Raw genomic sequence first — 22678 nt, 5'->3', positions numbered from 1 at the left:
TGGTCTTACAGCAGTGTTCCCAATCCCGGACAACCCCTTTAACTGTTTTACTGGCTGTGTGACTGGTACTTTCACTTTGTCATCTATAAACCCCTATCTCTAAGCTACTGAGAGGTTATAAACACTTATTTAAAGTATAACTGTCATATATATTTTTGGGGAGTATTGGATTGTGGTGATTAATATCTCCTTGGTGGCCCTATTTCAACTTTCCACTGTGTATTCAATTACCCCTTAATTCCACAGTTTTGTTCCCTGTACTGCCTATTTTTACCTGTGCTTAAAATCAGGTTGCTGAGCATGGTCCGTCCTCTGTGTTGAAGGACGGAGGACGCAGAAGCACGGAGCCTGCAAGGTCACATTCCTGACAGCCAGGGACTGTAAGTAAATGATTAAAGCCAGGTCCTCCCCAGCAGCTGATAACAGGGCCTGGGCTGTGTGCACTTCTCCCTGGCCCTGTGCTTGGCAGACGCTCCCTCACTCAGCAGAGCTGGAGAATGCAGAGTTGAAGCAGCACAGACCAGGGAAGGGAGATCTGCAGTCTGCTCAGTGTATAAATGAAAGCAACATGTGGTAAGAGGATCCACATGTGCTGCAGGAGATTAACCCTTTAGGAGGGAGGGCTCTGGTTACTGACACTTTTGGGGGGCTATTGTTACTAGCTAGTGAGGGCAGGCAGGATTAGCCTCAGGGTGAGGGCAGTGGCGGTCATCTTAACAGAATAGAGAAATTGCAGTTTTATGCAGACTGGTTGCTAAGGGCTGAATCTTATTAAATATGGGGTAAGTCAGTCTAATAGTAACTGATTCTGGAATATCATGTTATTAGTAACTACATATATGAAAATTTTAATTAGGGTCTAAGTGTGACAGTTATCCTTTAAGCCACATTCTTATCAGTAAGATAAGAACTGTGCTATAATTCGTGTTTAGAAGGTCAAAGAGCAGAGATAAGAAGTCTGACTGCTCCCCAGATGATGGAAAAGACCGAAAATCTAAAGGGTGCTACTAGAGCATGTCAGCTCTGTACAGAAAAAAGGACACCATATTTTTTAGATCAAATTAAATAATTATTTTTAGCTCAAAATGTGCACAATGCAATAATAAAAAAAATTGCCCCCAAAAGGTGTACATAGCCTTTAATGTTGGCTGAACCTGATGATTTCTGCAGGATCAACTGACCATCTAATGTCAAATGGGGACCTCTTGACTCTCCCCAGAAGGCAGATGTCAGGGGAGACATAGGTTGGGTATTTGAACTGCAACATGTCCGATCTGTTTATTCTCACCAAGATAAGCTGCAGTCAGCAGTGTGTGGTAGAACATGTGTATGGGGATATTGGGCCAGAAAACTGTTGGTCAACTGAGTGTTCATCTGACATATCTAAGGCTACTTTCACACCTGCGTTAGGTGCGGATCCGTCTGGTATCTGCACAGACGGATCCGCACCGATAATGCAAACACTTGTTTCCGTTCAGAATGGATCCGTTTGCATTACCATGAAAATAAATAAATAAATAAATAAATAAATAAATTCATGATAATGCAAACGGATCCGTTTTGACTTACATTGAAAGTCAATGGGAGACTGATCGGTTTTCAATTGCACCATATTGTGTCAGTGAAAAGGGATCCGTCCCCATTGACTTTGTAAGTCAGGACGGATCAGTTTGGCTCTGCATCGTCAAGCCGACATCAAAACGCTGCAAGCAGGGTTTTGGTGTCCGCCTCCAGAGCGGAATGGAGGCGGAGTGGAGGCAAATTGACGCATTCTGGACAGATCCTTATCCATTCAGAATGCATTGGGGCTAAACTGATCCGTTTTGGGCCGCTTGTGAGAGCCTTGAAACTGATCTCACAAGCGGACCCAGAAACGCCAGTGTGGAAGTAGCCTAAAGTGTATGACCAGCTTTACGTTCCAGGCACAACACAGCAGTGTGTTAGAAAGTGTGAAGAGCCAGGTGACCAATCAACAGTCAGGGCACACTCGCATGGGCTGATGCCCAGGGTAATGATTGGGAGCGAACAGTGCGTTCCTGATGAGTGCCCACTCATTCAGCTGCATTCACATGCAGGCTCACCCTTTGTTGGCAGAACATCCCAGAAGGATATTGATACTTTGGAGAGAGTTCAGAGAAGAGCTACTAAACCAGTACATGGATTGCAGGATAAAACTTACCAGGAAAGATTAAAGGACCTTAACATGTATAGCTTGGAAGAAAGACGAGACAGAGGGGATATGATAGAAACTTTTAAATACATAAAAGGGAATCAACAAGGTAAAAGAGGAGAGAATATTTAAAAGAAGAAAAACTGCTACAAGAGGACATAGTTTTAAATTTGAGGGGCAAAAGGTTTAAAAGTAATATCAGGAAGTATTACTTTACTGAGAGAGTAGAGGATGCATGGAATAGCCTTCCTGCAGAAGTGGCAGCTGCAAATACAGTGGAGGAGTTTAAGCATGCATGGGATAGGCATGAGGCCATTCTTCATATAAGATAGGGCCAGGGGCTATTCATAGTATTCAGTATATTGGGCAGACTAGATTGACCAGATGGTTCTTATCTGCCGGCACATTCTATGTTTCTATCCCCATTTACGCAGGGCAGTGTGCTGCCAACAAACAATGTGCCAAGTGAAACATGCAATCATCTGGTAAACAAGTTTGTTCATCAAGTGATCGCCGGCGTCTTTTTAAAAAGGGCAATTATCAGGAGCGAACATCCGTAGGAACGTTCATTCCCAATTATTGTCCTGATCCTCGGCACATGTACAGCAGTCCTTCGCTGCAACCCCTTTTAAAGAAAATAATCTTCCACGGTTTGAACAAAGACTTTATTTTGCACAGAAAGCAACCCTGCTGAAAATGCTCAGTATTGGTGAAGTTATATTACACTATGCTTTCTGTTGCTAAAACTAGGGAGGTACAGTAAGTGTTACCTGGTGAGGGTTTACAGCTTCTGCATAAAAGAAGCAACTTACAGGCACAAAAAAAAAAAAAAAAAAAAAAAAAAAAGACACAAGAAACAGAGGAGAATGACCTTAGAAAGTGTTAATTTGATTAAACAATTTATCTTTTATCACTTGTGACATCAAGCCATGGATTGCTTCAATTGTTGTTTTGCAGCTGAAATAAAAAAAGAAAAGAGAAAAACAAGCAAATTAGTGATAAAAAGATGCAACAAGCTGAATGAAGCTGGCTATACAATTTAGATAAAAACTGGAAATCACCTAAAGATCATGGGGAACACCAGCAGGCATGTTGGATTGCTGGCCCAGGCTGGGGGGGGGAATAGCTGTCAGGCGAACAAGCATTTTACCCACAGTCATGTCATCTGTATGGTCAGATTAGGGCTCTTTTATATGGGAAAAGATTAAAGGGGTATTCCCATCTCAGACAATGGAAGCATATTGCTAGTATATGCCCCCACTGTCTGATCAGGACAGAACCCGAAAATAGCCAAGCAGCGCGCTCAACTATTTTTGTTATGCCTATAGAAATGAATGGGAGCGCACCACGCTTGAGCGGCCACCGCTTCTATTCACTTCTATGGGGCCGGCGGAAACAGCTGAGCCAGAGCTCGGCTATTTTCCACGGCCCGATAGAAATGAATGGAGGTAAGCCGCGCCCTCCTTCACTTTGCCGGCTGGGTTTATGAGATAGGTGCAGGTCCCAGAGGTAGGACCCGTACCTATCAGAACGTTTGTACACTTGTTTGTCGGAAGACCGCATCTTTCATGATGTACCTAAAATCCTAATTTCTCAGCAGCACATTGTCCTGTGTACAAAGGAGATGTGCTGCCAACTGGATGGGAGACAGTCATAATAACCATTCGTCCCCCATTCCTTTTGCACACTGACCCTTTAAAAGAGTAGCGATCAACTTGTATATCGTCAATCACTGCTTGTTATTGGCCTGGCATCAGCTAAATGACAGGACACGTAAAATGTGGGTTATATACGCAGATTTCTATCGAGTTATCTTAAAGGGAATCTGTTCTGTTATCTGCAGTAATACATGAGTATTACTGCAGATAAGGAGCCCTGAAGAAAAAAATTTCAATTTTTCTACTGCCTCCTATTCCCCTGCTCTTAAAGGGAACCTGTCACCAGTTTTATGGTGTCCTAACTAAGGGCAACATAAATAAGTGACTGATTCTCTTAGCAAAATGCTGGGTCACTTTCTTTAATTGACCCAGTCAATCTGCCAACATCTTGTATTGAAAAGCTCCAGCTCATAATGATGAGTCGTGAATATTCTTGAGCTCCTGACTCTTCCCGCCTACCTGCTGCTGATTGACAGTTATTTTCCATATGAATCAGCAGCAGGTGGGCAGGGGAGTGGCTATAGCTCCGAATTAAATATACGCTGGACTCAAATCAGCTCATTAGCATGCAGCATCTTTGTGTGTATATTATGAGGTAACCATCTGTCACACCAGTAAGTGAATACATCTAAGGCGCTTTTTAGTAGTTAATGATTGTATATAATTAGCTAGATTATAATCAAATATCCACATGACAGGTTCCCTTTAAGTTGCACTGAAATACACAGTGTGGACAACAGTGCTACACTAACATAATGGAAAGGATTCCTGTGCATATGCACAGCAGTCCTGACAACGCATTTCAGTGCAGCTATAAGCGCTAACAGCAGAGGAATGGAGGTTAATTGTTTTGCAATCTGGACTCCTTACCTACTGTACTACTGCAGATAACAGTCCAACATCGCGGTGACAGACTCCCTTCAAGCTTCATGTTTACAGCCAATTAAATGACCTTACAGATTATGACATTGGTCTGAATAGGCCAATTACATCCACATCTGTTATAATTTATTCCTTATAATGGAGTTGTCTTTCAGTCGCTGTACACGCTACAGTCATTGTGATTGGCAGAACGACCTTTTCAGCTGACTGCATCTTTTATGTGGGCCAATAAATCGCTGTGATCAGGGAATGTGCTGCAGACAGTAAGCAAACTGTATGGGGACAGAACAGTCGTACTAATGACCATTTGCCCCCTACAGTTTGGTTAATGTAACAATTTGAACAAGCAAAAGGCAATTTTTTAAAATTGTAAATTAGCATTCGTTCTGTCCTGAAATCGGCCCATGTGAAAGGACCCTACGGCTCACGCGCAACATGGAGACTGCGATATCGCATCTAATGACTGTCAATGGAGTCATGATGCAACAAGCGAGTCACAAAAAATCCTGCAATGTGGAATTTTGTTCACAAGTGACTTTGCCATCAAAGATTACAATTAGAGATGAGCGAAGTGAGTTTCGGATGTTACATCCGAAGTCTGTTTGTTCATAACATTCGGATTAATACTGTACGGAGATCATTCTCCATACAGTATTAAAATGTATGGGCTCTGAGCCAAAGCAAGTTATTCACGACATCGCGCGTGACTTTGTTGAATAATTCGGTAATAGATTTTGAAAGTGAAAAACGACATTAAAACTTGAAACCGGACTCTGTTCGAGGTATCAGTCGAAACCGAAGGCGAGTTCGGTTTCAAGTTTTAAAGTGGTTTTCCACCTTAATATTACCAAAGTTATTAAACGAAGTCATGCGCAACTTCGAACAACTAACTTGAGCTCATCGGAGCCTATACATTCTAATACTGTACGGAGACAGATCTTCTAAGTTAGGAACTAAGCGACTTCAGATGTAACAATCGAAGCTCGCTTCTCTTATCAGTAATTACAATGAAGGTCATGCGCGACTTCAAGTTGTCTGAGATTTGGCTGTCTATATCTATAGTCAGATCACAGTTGTAAATAGTCAAGTGACACAAACACGAGTTTTCTGAAATGGCATGGTTCGTCGCCGTGTAGCTCCAGCCTCACAGGTGGCGATTTGCACACATGTATTTTGATAGATTACCTGTCTCTTGTAGCTTTAGCTAGTTTGTCTTCAGACTTTCTATCGTGAGTTTCTAATCCCAACATGAAGCTTCCACGGCCGAGCTGAGCCTCAGATTGCTCTAGTTTCTCAGACAAGTCAAATACCTGTCCCGTTGTGTAGTCAGCATTCTACAGGGAAAAAAAAATATATAACATTTTATGCCTATCACAATAGTAGATGATTAGGATCTTATCAGTAGCAACTGTCCACTAAGATGCTCATAATGCAATTCCCTTGACCAACACACACTGTTAGGACCACAAAACATTTCTCTAACCCTTTTCATCCCCATATCCATCCTGTCTAGTGATATTTTTTATTTATTTATTTTATTTTATTTTTTACTGCAAAGATGCATAGACTTAATGCAAGGAGAGGAATTCTAACCAAAAAGAATATGAACTGAATTACCGATACAAACAGAACTGCTTGAAAACGGTGACCGTTTATGCAGCATGGATGGACCACATCAGTACTCCGGATTTTTTTGTTGTTGGGGCCCCCGTTTGTAACATCTGTAAGGGTTAAGGACCGATAATCTGCCATAGGTACATGCTTGTTAGCGATTATCTAAAAGGTGTAAAAAGTGCCGCCGATTACCCAGTGAATGAGCTAAACGCTCATTCATCAGGCAATAGATCATTCATGCAGACACAAAAATAAACGTTTGCCAGCAGCAGATCGTGCTGTGTAAACAGGATCTGCTACCGGCAAACAATGAGTCAGTGTGGAGGAGATCACTGCATGTAAATACAGCCATCTCCTCCACTGACAAGCAGGTGATTGCCGGGAAGGAACGGTTCCCTCCCAACAATCACCTGCTGTATTGACCCGTGTAAAGGGACCTTTATGGCAGCACAGTGAAAGCACTTACCGGTCTCTTTATTATGCATTAAATGACTCTGTAACCGCTGCTGCAGGATCATGTGACGGAGACTGTTCACTGCATCCTCTACACAGGTCTATGAGGGTCACATCTAGGCTCTCACAGACCTGCAGAGAGAATCTGACTTCCTGCTGACATAGACGCTGAATCAGCCCAGTGTGAGGGGTCTGGCATATGGGGGGGGGGGGGGGGACATTTGTTAGTCTAGGATAACCCCTTTAAAAGGGAATCACCAATATACGTTTTAAACTGCTCCTGGCGCCCTCTAGCTTACATACACCCTTATCCCAGTGGTGACAGAATCCCTTTAAAGCACATTTACACTTGCTGACTGAGCAGGCAATTATTGGGAAGGAACCGATCCTTCCCGATAATTACTTACTCGTCAGTGGATGTAAACAGCTGCATTTACATGCATCAATCACCTCCACTGTATGGGGACGATAGACGACTACTGCCATTGCTCGTCCTCATACAGATTCATTGTTTCTGGAGGGCAGATCACAGTTCACACAGCACAATCTGCTGACCAGAAATGATGATTGAGGTGTCCACATAAACGATGATTTCACACGACGAACAAGCGGTGGTACTAAGGTTTATTCCTGTTAGCAATATTGCTAGCTGGATTTACACTAACAGGGCCCCTAACAAAAAAATTCAGAGTGCTTCTTTATTGCTGTACACAGCGTGGAGGGCACAATAAAACACCTAACAGTAGCACAAGGGCACCTAGTTGCCTTTAAGGATTTTTAGAACTATTACAGAATAAAATGAAAGGGATTTCAGTCTGAAATTCTGGAAAAATTCTATAAAATCGAGTATATATGCTATGGATCGACCGATATTGATATATTTTTTATTTTTTTTTACTAACTTTTAGCCCCCTTAGGGACTAGAACACTTGTCCTATTCACTCTGATCAGGGTAAATAGGATCTCACACTGTCCCTGCTGCTCTGTGCACACAGCAGCATGGAGCTTGCCATGGCTGCCAGGGCTTCAATAGCATCTTGGCTGCCATGGTAACCGATCGGAGCCCCAGGGGAGAGGGGACCCTGTGGCCACTGCCTCCAATGATTAATACTGGGGGGCGCACTGCGCCACCAATGAATATAACTCTCTCGTTCATTCATATACAAGGAGGCGGGAGCTGGCTGCAGAATCACATAGCCGGCTCCCGACCTCTATGAGCTGTAGCTGCGATCCGCGGCACTTGAGGGGTTAACTACCGCAGAGCGCAGCTACCGCTCATAGAGGTCGGGAGTCGGCTACGCGATTCTGCAGCTCCCACCTCCTGTATATGAATTAATGAGAGAGGTATCTTCATTGGTGGCGCAGTGGCCACAGCCCCTCCCCTCCTCTTGTCCTCCTTCCTCTCATTGGCGGCAGCAGCAGCACAGGGGGAGGGAGACACTGCTTCCTTCTCCCCTGTGCTGCTAAGGGGAACACGGAGAGCGCTGACAGCAGCGCGATCTGTGTTCCCAATAAGTTATCGGAATATCTGCAAAATAAATGCCGATAACAGTCAAAATCCTCAATATCGGCCGATAATCGGTCGATCCCTAATCTATGCAAAACAAGCATCTGGAATTTGAATCTACCGCATAAGCAAGCAAGCACTAAATATAAGCCATTATTACATTTATAATCCTAGAGTTAGGCCTGATGCACACGACTATGTATTTTGCGGTCCGCAAAAACGAGATTTTTGTGAACTCACCTGTAAAATCTCTTTCTCGCGTAGTTCATTGGGGGACACAGACCGTGGGTATAGCTGCTTGCTGCCACTAGGAGGCGACACTAGGCTAAGAAGTGATAACTCCTCCCCCGCAGGCTATACCCCCTCCAGCCTGGAGAGAGTATATCAGTTTGTGCCCAAGCAATAGGAGTAGGAGAAAAAAAAAAAATCAATAAGGAAAATACAGTACACCACCCACAACTGACAAACATCAGTCGGAATGCACCAGAACTGAGGACCATACTGGCCCACCAACCGCCAATATGTGCGGCAACAGAACACTGGGTGGGAGCTGTGTCCCCCAATGAACTACGCGAGAAAGAGATTTTACAGGTGAGTTCACAAAAATCTCGTTTTCTCGCTAGTATCATTGGGGGACACAGACCGTGGGACGTCCCAAAGCAGTCCACGGGGAGGGAAAAAAAAAATAAAATCACACGCCCCTGGAGAAAAAACGCCCTCGAGGATGCGGCACCCGCTGCCGCCTGCAAGATCTTGCTGCCCGGAGCAGCAACAGATGATGGCCAGAAAAGACCCCCGAAAAAACCCGGTGAACTTGCCGGAAGACCAAGACGCTGCCCTCTAGAAGCGATGTCTGGAGTAGATGAGCCCGAGAAAGAACGACCGCTGGACGGCCAGGCCATCACTCCGCCAGGAAGCAACCGACAGGCAGACATCCCAGGAAAAAAAGCATCCCGTTGGAAGACGCCAGCTATGACAAGGACCTCCAAGAAAATCAGGCAGAAAACCCATACAGCGGAACGCGCCAACGCGCCAGATATGGACCAGCAAATCTCAGAGGCCAAAATAGAAGGCTGATGGAGCGCCCGCCCTTAAAATACGAGGGAGTAAGAAGAGAAAAACCATGTCCGAGAAGACCCGAAAAGCGGTGACCTTCCGCCAGAAAGAAAATTCGGGCGGAGCACTGCCTGATGCAAATGACAAAGGACAAATGGACGTACAAAAAGTAGAAGAAGTCCCAGAGGGGGGGCTTGCTTGTCCCTGAAACGCCCCCAGCGATCCACCGATCGTCGGGGCGAAGCCGGTTGTAGACCACAACTGTGGGAGCGGAACCAAAATCCAGGTTCGCAGGATCCTCCTCTGGTTAAAAGAAACCGGTAATGGAAAAAACCCCATAACTGACATATATTGACTTCCGGGCAGAGACCAAGATAAGAGAACACTCTCAGTGGAAAAAAATAGATCCCGGATTCCATAGCTATACAACCCATTGCCACCGGTCGAGGAGACCGAAGGGAAAAGGTGGTCAGCAGTCCAGCTAGAGGAAGGACAGGAAAGAAAAATAGGGGTGTTCCGTTCAGGGAACGGAATCCCTACCAGTGGTGACAAGGTGTGACAGTCACCCGCTCAGCCTGGCTTGGGGGGACCGTAGTCCACCCCCGGAAGGAGCAGTGAAAGGAATGACCACCATCGCTTGATGTGACACAGAAGTAACCATAACTGCAGGAAGGAATCACTGTAGTGGTAGACGAGTGCCACAGGGACTAAGTAAACATATCTGACAGACAGTATCACCGTAGTGGTAGACGAGTGCCACAGAGACTAAGCTACCCAGTCGAGCGCGCCCAAGAAGGTGCTGATAGCTATGGCACTGACGCCAATGCAAAACCCGAGTAGACGACACAAGAACAATAGTCGTCAGAGCAACGGACAGTTAACAGTAATGAAGACCGTTGAGAGGTCAGGGCAAAGCCCATTGCCATCAGGGACTGGCACTGTACAGATGTCTTTGAAATGAAACACACCCTTGAGGAGGAGCCCATACAAAGGAAGCTGCCAGAGTAACGCAAAGGCCACACTCCAGCTGAGGAGGATGCCACACCGTACAGGATACCAATCCCAGAGTCGGAAGAAACCGCCGTCTGACGAAGGAACTGTGCAATAGGGATGTTCAGTAGGAACCCTAGCATGTAGTGGAGATGCAAATACCCGTTGTACAGTAATAGCTACCGCCTGCTCCTCCCAGCGTAAAACTGAGGGAGGGGCCTAAGGACACCCAGAAGTAGCATGGAACCAAGCTAACTCAGTCAACCAGAGCCATTCTGAGGCATTCCATCTAAAAAGGGGGCAAAACCAGGGCAACCGCCGAAGCAGTGTCAGGGTAGAACACCTATCCGGGGGGGGGCTGACCCACTGCCCTGAGTCCGATCTCCGGCCCTTGTGAGAACTACCCTTGCTTTTTTGTCAGAAGTGGGATCTGAACCCACGCCTCCATTTGGAGACCCGAACACCCATACACGGAAGAGATTAACTCTTGAGTCTGGCACCTTAGACCACACGGCCATCCTGACTTAGAGAACACGCAGTAGTAGTCAATGCAGAATGCCAGCAAAACACCCTCACCTAATGAGGAAGAGTGGTGGCCCAGAATACAGAGTCAGTGCAACCTTGGGCTCGCTGGGTCGTAATCCCAACATGTGTATAATGGCGTGCACCCACACGCTGTAGAGGACCAAGTTCTGACCGACCTGAATGGTGGAGGCCCATAGGGATGGGAATCTAGGGCACCAGAAGAGCTGCTGAACGACTCCCTCAAGAGAACAAGGAACGACCTATCTGCGCCAACCACCAGTACCAGAAGAGACGGGAGGATACAGTATGGGAGCAGTCCCAGTATCCATATACCTCTAGATGAAGAGTACCAGGCACCAATGGCAACGACTGTTGCCGCGGCCCACCCGTGAAGGAAGCCACGGCATCTAGTGCGGAGGCTTAATTGAATTAAAGCATGCATAGATGCTCAGTGATTTCCCGTTAGATGTAGAAGGGGGTAATGCCACGACTGTTGAATAGTATTCAGTGGTAGCGCAACCCTCCGTCAAGGAAGGAAGGTAGGGAGATAACAGAACCGCATCCAACGGTAGTGTACGTAACGCGTACTGTAAGCACTACCCACAATGGAAGTGCAACCACTCCACCTATGAAGGGGAGAAAAATATATAGGGAGTACTGTATCTTGAGGTTAGCGCCAGTACCTAACCTATGGCAGGGGGTAATGCACCCCGTAGGAATTGACCCCCATTGCAGAGAATCACCCCCCTAACGAAGAGGCTAATGCATACGAATAGTCCCGTTCCCGGTGGGTAGAGAATTCCTCCACCTAAGCAAGGTGGTAATACTTACAGCAAACATTGCCACCCGCGATAAAGCTATAACGCCTCCTATAGGAGAGGCTAATGCATAACGCCAGTATTGTACCAGTGGAACAGCAATCCGTCAACAACCGAAAGGGGAGACGCAAATGGCTGGCACTGACCAGTGCAAGTGCCGCCAGTCCACCTGTGGAAGGAGGGAATACAAAGGGTAAGTACTGTATCCAGTAGCAAAGCAAATGCCGCCTAAGGAAGGGGCAATGCAGACAATCAGTACTGCCATGGATGCAGTCTAGAAGGTTCATATCAGAGTCCGCAGAACTGTTCCCTGTTCCCTCAGAACCAACCCGTCAGAAGGGAGGGTTCTGAATATCACCCTAATGAGGAAGGATGGAGGTGCGGAGGAGACCGAGGAGGAATGTCCTGCTCATGCGCAGCTCTACCTCTTAGTATCCAGCCATGGCAGTTGCAGGCTGTGACAGCGGTGATATAGCCATCAAAACACCCAGGAGGTGGAATCGGCGTCCCTACCTGACCGCTCACAGGATTGTGTGGGCGGTACTCAATCGACCCACAATCCAGGAGGGTGGATTGGGAACTGCCAGAGGTCCTCCATTGGATTGCGCATGTGGATTAACAACCAAATGACCCAAGAGGGTGGATTGGGAATCCAGCAGCTGTGCTCCCCTGGCTTGTGCCGGTGGAGCATTGTCAACCAAACGGCCCCGTAGGGCGGATTGGGAATCCTGCATCTGTGTTCCCCCGGATCCGTGCAGGTGGAGCATTATCAACCAAACGGCCCCTTAGGGCGGATTGGGAATCCTTCAGATGTGCTTCCCCGGATCCGTGCAGGTGGAGTATTATCAACCAACGGCCTCAGCGGGCGGATTGGGAATCCTCAGATGTGCTCCCCTGGATTTGTGCAGGTGGAGCATTAATCAACCAAACGGCCCCGTAGGGCGGATTGGGAATCCTTCAGATGCGCTCCCCTGCATCTTTGTAGGTGGAGTATTACCAACCAAACGGCCCCGTAGGGCGGATTGGGAATCCTCCAGATGCGCTCCCCTGCATTTTTGTAGGTGGAGTATTATCAACCAAACGGCCCCAGCGGGCGGATTGGGAATCCTCCAGATGTGCTCCCCTGTATGTGTGCAGGTGGAGTAATATCAACCAAACGGCCCAGCGGGCGGATTGGGAATCCTGCAGATGTGCTCCCCTGTATTTGTGCAGGTGGAACACTATCAACCAAACGGCCCGTATGGCGGATTGGGAATCCCTCAGATGTGCTCCCCTGGATTTCACAGGTGGTGGCCTATACACTAGACGACCCAGAAGGCGGTCCGGGAAGTCTTCCTATGTGCATTCTCAACTAAACAGCCCCGGAGGGCGGATTGGGAAACTGTGAGCAAACCTCCCCTGTCCAGATAGGACAAGGGCCCAGCCCCATACCCCACCACCAGGGTGGACATGCCGGCAGGAAGGGGTTAGGGTTAACTTCCTAATCTAAGGTAATTGGCCTGCAGCAAGGGGACACTCAGATAATGCAGTGCCGGCTGCAAACCAACGACTTGCCACAAAGGGTTAACCCAGCTCAGAGGACCAGATGCAGAGCCCAGCGGCACCTGGGGGAGGAGCGACAGCTAGTCGGGGAGAATCCGCGCCAAAAAGACGAACCCGCCCCCTCCATAACTGGAATGAAAGTTGCGGCCTAGTAGGCCGCAAGCCGGGACATAAAGTTCGGCGCACAGCCGACCGGGCGGTACTGCCGGCCGGTTACCACAGCGGGGCCTGAAGAGCAACCGCCGATGTCTGCCCACTGATTTGGGGGGGGGAGTGTACACTCTCGCTGCGGGAACCCATCCCGTGCCGCTAAAACAAACGCACGGGCTGAGTCCCGGTAGGCCCGAAGAGGAGCCGGGGGCTAAATTTTTGGCGCCGGCCAAACGAATAGCCGGCCGGGAGTGGAGTGACCGGAGCGGCGCAATGCAAGTGCCCTGAACATCGGCCGCGGGAGCTCACCCCGCAGGCCGTACAACTGGACCAGAATCTGAGGAGAAACCAGGCCCCCCGTCTGGACAGAAGCCCAAACCTACATTGGGCCTGAGGTAATGTGGGGCCCTCACCATGAATGGCCCACCTGAGGAAAAAGGTCCTCCATCTTATGATTAGGTGACCGGGGGGGAAGGGAGAAGGGGGAGGGGAAGGGCCGAGGTACTTACCCAACACGGACTACTCACCCCATCTTCATCCTCTTCTCTTCACCCTTTCTCAGAGTACCAGCAGGGTCACCTCTTCAGCCGCTGGCACACGAAGTGGCAGGAGACTGGAATGGCGGAGGGTCTCGCCGGATTCAGGTGACCCCTTGGCTGGCGGGAAGCAGGGGAGCTGGGCTGCCCTGGTCCACTTCCGTTTCTTGGGGAGGGCGAGCGGTGAGGGGATTCCGACACCGGCCTTGCTCCCGGGGTAGACAGAGTGGCTAGGCGACTCTGTTTCCCCAACCTAAAAGAGGAAAAAGATAAAATAATAAAAGTAAGCCGCCCTGCAAAAGCAGGGAGGTCTGCCTCCTACGACACTAAGCTAAAAACTGATATACTCTCTCCAGGCTGGAGGGGGTATAGCCTGCGGGGGAGGAGTTATCACTTCTTAGCCTAGTGTCGCCTCCTAGTGGCAGCAAGCAGCTATACCCACGGTCTGTGTCCCCCAATGATACTAGCGAGAAAAAACGTTTCCGCAAAAAAATACGGATGACATGCATGTGCATTCTGGGTTTTGTGGAACGGAACAGCTGGCCCCTAATAGAACAATCCTATCCTTGTCTGTAATGCGGACAATAATAGGAATAGGACAGGTTCTATTTTTTTGCGGAACTGAAATACGGACATACGGAAATAGAATGCACACAAATTACCTTCCGTTTTTTTTGTGGACCCATTGAAATGAAAGGTTCCGTATATGGTCCCCACAAAAAAAAAAAAAAAAAAAAAAAAAAAAAAAAAAAAACAACAACAACACATGGAATGAAAATACGTTTGTGTGCATGAACCCTTAGTAAAATGGATTCCAGTTTGTTTGCCCTAAAAGTAGTGCATGGCGATAAATGGTTTCAGAGCCTGCAAAATACTAGTAGCATTAACACGTTGTTTACCCAGACATTAATTAGACGAGGCAGAAAGCATTACCAAACACGCTCTGTTTGCCGAGTATCCATTTCACCTATGATATATGTAATCCAGTCACTCCGCCTGCCCACACATCTTGCAGTGACCAGAACAGCTTCAGCAAACACTGCACTAAATGCTATGACCCTCCTTCAGGCTTTAGCATGTCGTTTGCTTTTTGGAAAATCTCTCATTTTGTTTGATTTTGGTCTCCGAATACAAAAGTACGGCAGTGCAGGAGCCTAAGAGCCACATGCGGCACAAAGGGATTACCAGTGTTTACCGGCCCTTGGAGTCTGTGGCCCATACACACAAATCTCTACTGGAATGTAAAGTCATTCGCGTCTCTCTGAACTGCATCCAACAGGTCTCAGCCTGGCATGTGCGACACATACATACAGCAACCAATGTGCAGAAGATCCATGCGACACGCAGATCCTGTGTTACACAAATGTGCTGCAGATCCATTTTTCCAATTCAAATAGAAAAACATCCTGAAGCACACAGACGACCACATTTTTCTGACTATAAGTCACACCTCCCCCCACCCCCCAAAAGTGAGGTAAAAGTGGCAGTGCGTCTTATAGTCCGAATCATAATCACCGCTTCCATTATGGAAGTAGTCATCAGCATGCGGGAGCCGCGGGAGACGGCGAGGGAAGCGCTGTGCTGGCTCTACTGACCCTTGCACTGGGTTGCACTGCTGCAGCAGCATCAAATGTCAATGAACAAAGGCTTCAAGTTGGGTTACCAGAGTGAAATATCACTATGCAACACTAGTCCAACCATTTCAGTTGCTTTTTCTTTACGATTTATATTTTGTGGATAATAACATGGGATGTGTTGCTGGAGCGCACAAAGATAATACTGAATACTTCATGTACTGTGAAGTTAGTCAAGCATTTGGAGGCACTCACCGTTAACAGACTGGAAGAGCTTAATGTATTCACCCAGTACTTATTCCACAGAAGTTCCAGCAGCTTGCGGTCAAGAGAAGACTTGAAATATGCGACCTCCAAAGCATAATACCTAAAATAAGGCAAAAATACTTGGTCTTTCAAGGCAAAACATTAAGAATATTTCTCCTTTAGTTTATTGTAATAATGCATATGTAATTATGCAGCGGAACAGCATGAGGAAAAGCCACAGCATTTACGGTGGTAGTGAAGTGGAGATTTTAACAAGAGTCCCTAATTAAATCAGCACATAACATGCACGCGTGTTATTGTGGCACGTGACAAGAGGAGCCGGTCACTGCTGTGTCCAGCGATTGACTGCAGTGGTCTCATGCCCCCCTATCAGTGCACTAGGGAGACGAAGAGTCAGCCGCGGAGTGTCAGAAACCAAACCCAGCAGCGGGGACTAGGTAAGTGACCACCGCAGGTCAGCCACTCTGTGAGGTCGGATGTAATGCTGGATAACACCTTTAACAAAGGCGGCAGACTTGTTGCAAACATTTCTGCAAATTAAAATCAGTTCCATTTATCTGAATGGGGCTGCTTAGGCTACAAGAACATGGATTTCTGCAAGCCCAATTCATGTGAATGGGACAGCTTCAGACATTTCAACAAATCTGCCACATGAGAACGTGTCCCAATAATGACCATCAGCTGCTGACACGTTAAACATAAAGCGCTTACTGTTTACAATGCACGCCAAAATCTTCTATTTTATTCAAGGGGATGGTCTGATATTCTGATGGACCTTCATCTGGAGGCTTGTACCCCTAGTGATCAGAAACAAAGCAATATTAAAATGATCACATATATAGATGAATATATATTCTACATGCTATCTGGATATACTGGATAAAGTATCCCATACACATCTACCAAGGCAGGCAAACACATGCTACCTGTACAATGGCCGGTAAATATATTACCTTTGGGTAAGTTCTGAAAGCCCCGAGATTCACTTTGCCAGCAGATATTGTCCTAGTTGGATCGATCTAGGGAAGAATGTGTGATGGTAACAGAAGTATTTATCATGAAAGGATCACTTTGTACAACTGCTTTCACCAGGGTTGTTGGAGCACTACACAGGAGCCGATAAAATCAGGAGTATAAGGCTGGGCTCACATCACGTTTTTTGTCATATGTTTAACGTACACGTTAACGGAAACCTCAGACAGATGCCTCCATTGTAAAAAAAATAAAATGTATACTTTGTTTTTGCTGGACTTTGCAGGATGGAAAAACATGGTACACTACGCTTTCCCATCCTGCACAGGCCTGCAACGTCTTTTGCTTACAATGGAACTCTACGGTGATGGATGCCACAGTATGGCATCTGTCTGAGGCATCCGTTAATGTCTATGTTTTTTGTGTACGCTAAACATATGACAAAAATGTGATCTGAACCCAGCCTAAAACGTAGTCTAGGATTATCTTTACTTCTTCTCAGAAATACTTCCCATGTGATTTTATGATCATGCATATGACAATACTCACCACAACAGCAACAAAAGGTTCCTGGAATTGCTGATTGAGCATCTGAGTGCTGACATCTATTCCTGAGAGCCAGCAGCCATAGCCAGGGTGACTGTGGTACCATCCAATTGCATTTTCAAGTCTTCCAACCTGAGAAAGAGAAGGCAATCAGCAAGGTGTCTGCTGCCCTCTAGTGGCATATTTAATCTAGGCTTCTGGGTGGCCAAGTCCAGATATCGCAGATAGTTTCTGAGGAGCTTTTGCCAATATCCTGTAGCAAATCTGCATGCGTTACACATGGATCATCCATGAGCATTGGGCACTGCAAAAACTGATATCTAACATAATGAACACACTGTTACAGCAGTTCCGCCATGTATGGCTCCAGCCTTAAAAGGGACACTGACAGGCCCAATAAGCAAATTTTTATAAAAAAAATATATATTACACACACACACACACACACACACATACATACACAGGTCTTATAAAGTGTATTCAAATCATCTAAGTATCCCCCCTGTCCACCTTATAAATACAGTAAACTGAAGTTTTATAACTTGCTTGAATCGTCTTCAATCTGCCCAAGGGACGGCGTTCCATCTCCACTTGCGCCCAGCCAGCCGCTCCCAACTGCCGTTTTGAAGCACCGACCAGCTCATCAATATTCACTTCGCTGGGTGGCTTCTGCTGTCCCCGACTTCACAAGATCCGGCGCATGCCCAATACAATCCTATGGGCATCGGCCTCCGTCTCATCTTCAGCGCATGCGCCGGCACCCTCACTGGCCGGGATCACATCGCGCCTGCGTAGTCTGCATCTTAGAGGCCGCTTCAGCCTCTGCATTATGCGCATGCATCGGGCACTGTTCAGCGCAGCGCTTCAGAGCGGGGACAGCAGAAGCCGCCCAGCAAAGTGAATATTGATGAGCTGGGCGGCGCTTCAAAATGGCAGTTGGGGCGAGGCTGGATGGGCGCAAGTGGAGATGAAACGCCGCCCCTTGGGCAGATTGAAGGCGATTCAAGCAGGTTATAAAACTTCAGTTTACTGTATTAATAAGGTGGACAGGGGGGATACTTAGATGATTTTAATACACTTTCTAAGACCTGTACTGTCATATATATACCTAGATATGCTTATTGGGCCTGTCAGTGTCCCTTTAAAGGGGTTCTCCCATGGAGAAGACTCAAGCAGCTGCTACTCGGAAAATGCCTGTCTGGCCTCAGCTTCCCCAGCAAAATCAGCTGTTTTCTGGGCCTGCCAAGAGTGGGACCCCAAGCAATCAGCTGGTCGCCCCAGTGGTTGATGGCTCCCAACTACCAAAGTACCTCGCAGCTCTGGACATCATACTCAATGCACCTGAGATCCTATCTAACGGACAAGCTCAGAAACTTCCATAAAGAGTGGAGGAGAGATGGGCAGGCCAGACTGCTGCTGCCTTGACTCAAACGGTCTATTTGCACTGGCTCAGCAATTTCCATAAGCCCAGTAGAAGTGAACGGACCTGTGGCTGTGCTTGCGCTTCAAAATTTATTTTAATGGGACTTCTGAAAATTTTCGGCGCTCCCATAGGAATGAATGGAGGGCGCTGCACATGCGCGTTGCGCCCTCCAGTAGGGCTGGGCGATATGGCCTAAAATCTATATCAAAATATAATTTGAAGCATGTGCGATAAAACGATATATCGCAATATATTATTTTCTTCTGTATGTATACAAATTACATGGCCATCATCATCATCCATGTCCCCCAGCCAGCGCCATCAGCCCCATGCCATTGCCACCATAATCATGTCCCACAGCCAACGCCATCAGCCCCAAGCCATTGCTACCATCATCATGTCCCCCAGCCAGCACCATCAGCCCCATGCCATTGCCAGTTTGCCACCATCATCATGTCCCCCAGCCAGCGCCATGCCATTGCCACCATCATCATGTCCCCCAGCCAGCGCCGTTCTTTAAAGGAGTTTTCATATTGATGACGTCACACTGCCTAGGAAGAGGCGGAAGCACCCACGGCTCATACAGCGGATCGGCAAGGTATGTTAGCAGTCAAACCATTGATCTGATATTGATGACCTATCGTCAGAATATACCATCAATATCACAATCCCAGAGAACCCCTTTAAAAAAAATATGTTTAACATAAAAACATGATTTAAAAAAAACTAGGTCATTTTCTGCTAACACATTCCCTTTAAAGGGGTTGTCCCTACAGCAGTTTTACTTATGGCCCTGAAAGTGCTCAGTCTGAAGAAAAATATTGGATTACACTTACTGGTAATCGTTTTTCTTTGAGCCTATGACAGCACTCCTGGAGAGACCGCCTCCTCCTCCGGACAGGAAACAGGAACCAGAACGCCTTTTTAAAAGAGGGGGTCCTCCCCTCCACCTCCAGCCCTTTCTCAAGAACTTAGAAACATAACTCCTCCCCCCCCCCCCCCCTTTTTGGGGGTGGGTGGGAATTAACCGGGTGCTGTCATAGGCTCAAAGAAAAACAATTAAAGTATAATCCAATATTTCTCTTTCCACTATGACAGCACCCCTGGAGAATAGAAGGATAGACGCTCAGAGGGTAGCTGTAGCCTATAATGCCTAAAAGAAAGTATAAGGAGAACTCAAGGTAGCTGCTCTACAAATCTGCTCAATTAAAGCTCTCTCTGCCCATGATGTGGAGACCGATTTCACACGGGCGAGTTTTCTGTGCGGGTGCGATGCGTGCGGTGAACGTATTGCACCCGCACTGAATCCGGACCCATTCATTTCTATGGGGCTCACCACGGTGATGGACCATGTGATCTGACGTCACCACAGGTCCTTTAGCCCACAGCTCATTCAAGAAGTAAAGAGACCGGGAACTACGCGATCAAGAGGAGAAGGTTAGGAGAGTTAAAAAAAAAAAAAAAAAAAGTTAATAACCCCTCCAGCACTATTATACCATGCATTCTGTATTCAGAATGCTATTATTTTCCCTTATAACCATGTTATAAGGGAAAATAATACAATCTTCAGAACATCAATCCCAAGCCCGAACTTCTGTGAAGTTCGGGTACCAAACATGCGCAATTTTTCTCACGCGAGTGCAAAACGCATTACAATGTTTTGCACTCGCATGGAAAAATCGCGCATTTTCCCGCAACGCACCCGCCTCTTATCCGGCCCAAAAAACTGACGCCCGTGTGAAAGAGGCCTAAGCCCCAAACCCGAGGGCGGAACTATTCCCTTAGAAGAGTAAGCTAAGGCAATGGCCTGTCTGATCCACCTAGCAATGGTCTGAGAGGAGGCAGCAGAACCCTTCTTAGCTCCCTGACACAAAAGCAGCAGACGAGAGGATGCTCTCCAAGACAGAGTATCCTTCAGATATTGTAAAATACACCTCCTAATGTCTAGGCAATGGAACTCTTGATTCTTTCTCATTCTTAGGGGAGGCACAGAAGGAAGGTAGCACTAAATCCTGAGTGGTGAAAATGAGAAGAGGCTTTTGGTAAAAAAAGGAGATTTTGTATAACTTACCAGTTAAATCTCTTTCTCGCTCTTCCTTGGGGGACACAGACCTTGGGTATAGCTCAGCTCCCTAGGAGGCGTGACACTAAGTAAAACTGTTAAGCCCCTCCTCCATCAGCTATACCCTCAGCCTGGAGATAGAGGCTACCAGTTGCGTGTCCAAGTAGTGAAAGGATAACAACCAATAACGGAAACAACCAGCCAGCAACCCAACGGGGCGCCAGACCATAACCCTGTAACAAAACACAGAAGGGTGGGTGCTGTGTCCCCCAAGGAAGAGCGAGAAAGAGATTTAACTGGTAAGTTATACAAAAATCTCCTTTTCTCGCCCATTTTCCTTGGGGGACACAGACCTTGGGACGTTCAAGAGCAGTCCAAGAAGGGAGGGACCACAAACCCAAGGCGGACCACCACCGGAGCATCAGGAAACCGCTGCCTGCAAAACCAGGCGGCCCAAAGCAGCATCCGCTGATGCATGCGTATGCACTCTATAGAACCTCGTGAAAGTGTGCAGAGAGGACCAAGTGGCTGCTTTGCACAACTGTTCAGCCGAGGCCCGATGCCTCTGCGCCCAGGAAGCTCCGACTGCTCTGGTGGAATGAGCAGTGACGCTGAAAGGCGGAGCTCTACCCTTGGCTCGATAAGCCTCAGACACCGCCAGTTTAATGAAACGGGCAATAGCCACCTTGGAGACCGCCAAACCCTTGCGCGAACCCTCCGGAACCACAAACAGGGAGTCCGTGCGCCGAAAGGATCCGGTGACCTCCAGATAAATCTTCAACGCCCTGACCACATCCAGACGGTGCAGTTCCCGTTCTCTGGGGTGGGAAGGAGAGGGACAGAGCGACGGAAGGACGATGTCCTCATTGATGTGAAAGGCGGAGACCACCTTTGGCAGGAAGGACGGGACAGGCCGAAGCACAACCTTATCCTGGTGGAAGATCAGGAAAGGTTCGGAGCAAGAAAGAGCCGCTAACTCCGACACCCGTCGGAGAGATGTGATGGCCACAAGAAAAATGACCTTGCAGGACAGAAGGCGAAGGGAGACCTCCCGTAAAGGCTCGAAGGGGGCTGATTGGAGCGCCGAGAGCACCACATTCAGGTCCCAGGATGGAACTGGAGGGCGGTACGGCGGAACAGAGTGAGCCACCCCTTGTAAGAAGGTCTTAATTGGCCCCAGAGGGGCCAGGGGACGCTGGAGAAGAATAGACAGCGCCGAAATCTGTCCCTTCAGAGAACTGAGGCTCAGCCCCAGGTCCAGACCCGACTGGAGGAAGGACAGGATCGTGGGAAGAGAAAACCGGAGAGGTGGGATGCTCCGGGACTCACAGAACCCCAGATAGGACCTCCAAACCCGATAGTAGATCCTAGAGGACACGGGCTTACGAGCACGGATCATGGTGCGGACTACGTCCGCGGAGAAACCCCGTCGCGTTAAGACGGCGGTCTCAATAGCCACGCCGTCAAACGTAGCGAGCCTAAATGCTCGTGGAAGATCGGTCCCTGAGAGAGAAGGTCTTCCCTGGAGGGCAGTGGCCACGGTGCGTCTGCCAACAGCAACATTAGGTCGGCGTACCAAGACCGGCGGGGCCAATCCGGGGCGATCAGAATCGCGGGAACGCCCTCTGCCGCGATCCTCCGAAGAACCCGTGGCAGGAGGGGGAAAGGAGGAAAAACGTACAGAAGGGAGAATTCGCGCCACGGAAGGACGAGCGCGTCGGCGCCGTACGCCTTCAGGTCCCGTGCCCTGGCCAGGTATCGGGGGACCTTGTGGTTGAATTTGGAAGCCATGAGGTCCACGTCGGGGCGACCCCAGCGAAGACAAAGGGCTTCGAACACCTCTGGGTGCAGGGACCATTCTCCCGGGTCGATGGTGGACCGGCTCAGGAAATCCGCCGCCCAGTTGTCCACCCCCGGGATGTAAATTGCGGAT

The 22678-nt window shown here is 47.8% G+C and overlaps 1 protein-coding gene across 1 annotated transcript in view; it reads right to left on the bottom strand.

The window, feature by feature from the left end:
- Positions 1–2816: 2816 nt before the first annotated feature.
- The window catches only part of COPS5 (COP9 signalosome subunit 5), a 33818-nt gene continuing 13956 nt past the window's right edge, over positions 2817–22678 (bottom strand). Inside the window, exons 3-8 of the mRNA XM_044295146.1 lie at positions 17264–17392; positions 16696–16761; positions 16454–16539; positions 15731–15842; positions 5896–6044; positions 2817–3127 (exon numbers count right to left, since the gene is read on the bottom strand). Coding sequence (XP_044151081.1) covers positions 3043–3127; positions 5896–6044; positions 15731–15842; positions 16454–16539; positions 16696–16761; positions 17264–17392 — 627 coding nt within the window. The 3' untranslated portion in view covers positions 2817–3042. The remainder of the gene's footprint in view (positions 3128–5895; positions 6045–15730; positions 15843–16453; positions 16540–16695; positions 16762–17263; positions 17393–22678) is intronic.

The sequence above is a fragment of the Bufo gargarizans genome, chromosome 5 (assembly GCF_014858855.1).
Source record: "Bufo gargarizans isolate SCDJY-AF-19 chromosome 5, ASM1485885v1, whole genome shotgun sequence".
Taxonomy (NCBI): domain Eukaryota; kingdom Metazoa; phylum Chordata; class Amphibia; order Anura; family Bufonidae; genus Bufo; species Bufo gargarizans.
The sequence above is the reverse complement of the archived record's forward strand: the minus strand, read 5'-3'. Positions and strand labels throughout refer to the sequence as shown.